The following is a 3,759-nucleotide window of genomic DNA, read 5'->3' as shown; positions in this document are numbered from 1 at the left end:
GGTGTACAGGCAGCTCAGTAAGGCCGTGGGACACGAGAGGGGCGGGGGGGGAGGGACGCCTGTCTTGTTATATATTTAATTATATTTAATTAATTAATTAATTAATTAAATTATTTATTTATTTATTCTTTTTTTCTTCTTATAAAGGAAGAAGCAATAAGCACGACAAATGAGGACACGGGGCTGTCTGCCGCCGGCGTAGCACGAGCAGCGGCAGCAGCAACAGCAGCAGCAGCAGCTGTAGAAGCAACGAGAGCAGCAGCAGCAGCAGCAGCAGCAGCAGCAGCAGCAAGGGAGGCTTATGTCTGTCTGCTGTGTTTTTTTAACTCCTTAGGTTTCTTCTGTTTGACTCATAGTGGCTTTTAGTGTATTAATACAGCAGCAGGAGCAGCAGCAGCAACAACAGCAGCAGCAGCAGCAGCAACAGTAGCAGCAGCAGCAGCAGCAACAACAACAGCAGCAAAACGGGCTGCAGCAGCAGCAGCAACTGTCTCCTTTTCTTTATCCTTATTAATCCTTTTAGTATTAATTCTCTTAACAAAGGAGACACTTTGCTGCTCGCACCTCCTTCCCTGCACGGCTTCCCTTGCAGCCGTGCTGCTGCTGCTGCTGCTGCTGCTGCTGTTCTTGCCATTGCTGCCATTGCTGGCGTTACAACTTATCTCTTTTGCTGCAGCAGCATCAACAGCAGCAGCAACAGCAGCAGCAACAGCAGCAGCAGCAGCAGCGGTAATATACATTACCGCCAGATCCTAGGCAGCAGCACAGCACGCGCCAGGAGAAACATACAGTGGCAACAATAGCAGCAGCAGCAACAGCAGCAGCAGCAGCAGCAGCAGCAGCGTCAGCTGCTGCAGCAGTGCGATATACAACTGCAGCAGCAGCAACAGCAACAGCAGCAGCAACAAAGACACAGGAGCAAGTGGTGTCTTTAATACCTCCTCCTTTGGTAGCTGGGGTCCTATTGCTGTCGATGCAGGTATGTCTGCTGCTGCTGCTGCTGCTGCTGCTGCTGCTACTGTATGTTCTGTTGTTGTTGCTGCTGCAGTTGTTATTGTTGCTGCTCCTTCTGTTGTTGCAGTTGCTGCTGCTGCTGCTGCTGCTGTAGTGGATTAACAGCTGCAGCAGCCACATTTGAGCCGATAGCTGCTGCTCTCTTGTCTGCGTATTAACATTTGTGCATTTTGCTGCTGCTGCTGCTTCTGCTGCTGCTGCTGCTGCTGTTGCTGCTGTTGCTGCTGCTGCTGCAGCTAAGAGATCTAAGGATTACTATCAGCTACTTGGCGTTAAGAGAAACGCAAGTCAGAGGGCTATAGACAAGGCAAGCAGACCTAAACCCTAAACCCTAATTCTAACCCTAAACCCTAAACCCTAGCTCCAGTCACAAACCCTAAACCCTAAACACTAAATTGGCGACATTACTGCATTGATAGGGTTCTCTGACACTTCCTTTACGTACTACCTTACTTACCCTTAGGGTTTAGGATTAGGGTTTAGGGTTTAGGGCTTAGGGTTTAGGGTTTAGGGTTTAGGGTTTGTGGCTACAGGCATACCGTAAGCTCGCAAAGAAGCTTCATCCTGATGTTGCTCCTGGCAAGGAGAAAGAGTTTATGGAGATCGCCAAGGCCCATGAGGTACTAATTAGGGTTTAGGGTTTAGGGTTTAGGGTTTAGGGTTTGGACATTATATCTTGGGGTTATTACCGCATGCAGTCTTGCACAATCAAAATGTTTATAGATGTTGAATTAGAACAACCTATTATAGTGTTTAGGGTTTAGGGTTTGGAAATTAGGGTTTAGGGTTTAGGGTTTAGGGTTTAGGGTTTATATATTTAGGTATTAAGTGACCCTGAACAAAGAAAGAAGTATGATACATTTGGGGAAGAAGGTGTTGCTGCATTCTCTGGTGCACAAGGAGCAGAAGGAGGCTTCCCTTTTAGTGAATTCGTGTAAGAAACCCTAAACCCTAAACCCTAGATAGACCCTAGATAAACCCTAGATAAACCCTAGATGGTGAATAATATATAGAGGACGAATGGTAGATGTATTGTATGTATTTATTGTTATTGTATATTATTATTGTTTGTTGTTAATATAATTAGGGTTTAGGGTTTAGGGTTTATATGTTTATATATAGGAATCTATTTGCTGGTGGTGGTGGTTTCGGTGGTGGAGGAGGTGGGGGCCCCCAGGGGGGCCCCTCCCGCATGCGTTTTGAATTTAGTGGTGAGGTACCTGAGTACCTAAAGGGTTTTGGGTTCGATTTTGGCGGGTCCAAGCATCAACAGCAGCAGCAGCAGCAGCAGCAGCAGCAGCAGCAGGAGGAACAGGAGCCAGACTGGGATGCAGATCTATATACAGATATAGATTATGTTGAGGAGCTAAACCCTAATAATTATGAACGTTTTATGCAAGAAAGAAATAATTTACTTCTTATTGTTATTTATAATCCTCATTGTAATCCATGTAGAATATTCAAGATGGAATTCGCTACTGCTGCACAGAGGCTTCATAATGTTGTACCTGTAAGGGTTTAGGGTTTAGGGTTTAGGGTTTAGGGTTTAGGGTTTAGGGTTTTTAGGGTTTGGAGGGGGGGGATGGTCGATTTAGAGGTAATATTGTATAGTATATGGTGGGGGGATTGATGACGGTTTATGGGTAGGTAGGGGTGTATATATATATATAAATTGTATATATACTGTTGGGGAATTAGGGTTTAGGGTTTAGGGTTTAGGGTTTAGGGTTTTGGGGTGTATATGTGTACAGTTTGCTGCTGTAAATTGTCGTAGTCATCGGCAAATACCTTTATGTCGTAAAGGAAAAAGATATCCAACTGTCTTCTTCTTTGGGGAGGATAAAGAGGCAGAACCTATTGTATACACAGGGAAAAGGTATAAAAACCCTAAACCCTAAACCCTAAACCCTAGGTCTCTCGACGTGCTCTCTATAAAAGGGTTTTCAAGGGTTGCAATTCTTATATAGCAACTACCAAACCCTTACACCATCATAAGCCCTTTTTACATACTCACCCTTATTATTAGGGTTTAGGGTTTAGGGTTTAGGGTTTAGGGTTTAGGGTTTAGGGTTTGTGTTTCAGGAAGTTTGAGGATATTCTTGCATTTATAAGTGAGAGGGTTTCTAAGTATACAACTATTCTTAGCATGGATAATATGGAGAATTGGCTAACTAGCAACCCTAATAAATCCAAAGTACGAGGGTTTAGGGTTTAGGGTTTAGGGTTTAGGGTTTATGGGTGTATAATATTGAATGGGTATAGAAGATGTAGTGGATAAATTTACGAGTATTAATTAAATATAGGGTTTAGGGTTTATATATAAAAAATAATATAGAGAAAAGTATAAAAATAAGGGTTTTTATTTTTTTTTAATTTTTTTTTAGGGTTTAGGGTTTAGGGTTTAGGGTTTAGGGTTTTGGGGTGTATATACTACGCAGGTGTTATTATTTGCACGAAAGAAGCCAGCCCCCCCTGAATGGTTTATTGGGGGTTTATATTTTAAGAATAAAATAGATATAGGTATAATATATCCAATAGAGAAGGAATTAATAGATAAATACATAAAAGAACCAACAAAATATAATAATATGCATGCAAACCCTTATTTACTAAACCCTTCTTTTTTATTAATTAAGGATGTAGATACACTCCAAGGGGAATGGACTAATCTTAGGGGTTTAGAGCCTCATAAATTTATTTCTTTATTAGCTTCTGTTGTTAATCAAGTAAGTTACTCTTTTTTAT

At 42.2% G+C, this 3,759-nt stretch overlaps 1 protein-coding gene across 1 annotated transcript; it reads left to right on the top strand.

Annotated features, from left to right (window-relative positions):
• Window positions 1–973: 973 nt before the first annotated feature.
• On the top strand, window positions 974–3,490 carry EMWEY_00057610 (hypothetical protein; the record flags this gene model as incomplete). The annotated part of the gene is made up of 8 exons (XM_013480661.1): window positions 974–979; window positions 1,548–1,634; window positions 1,836–1,948; window positions 2,137–2,256; window positions 2,581–2,611; window positions 2,766–2,890; window positions 3,097–3,125; window positions 3,453–3,490. 8 exons carry the CDS (start codon window positions 974–976, stop codon window positions 3,488–3,490), a joined length of 549 nt encoding a protein of 182 aa, XP_013336115.1.
• Window positions 3,491–3,759: the final 269 nt, after the last annotated feature.

The sequence above is a fragment of the Eimeria maxima genome, genomic scaffold (genome assembly GCF_000499605.1).
Source record: "Eimeria maxima Weybridge genomic scaffold, Emw_scaff2184, whole genome shotgun sequence".
NCBI classification, from domain to species: Eukaryota; Apicomplexa; class Conoidasida; order Eucoccidiorida; family Eimeriidae; genus Eimeria; species Eimeria maxima.
The sequence above is the reverse complement of the archived record's forward strand: the minus strand, read 5'-3'. Positions and strand labels throughout refer to the sequence as shown.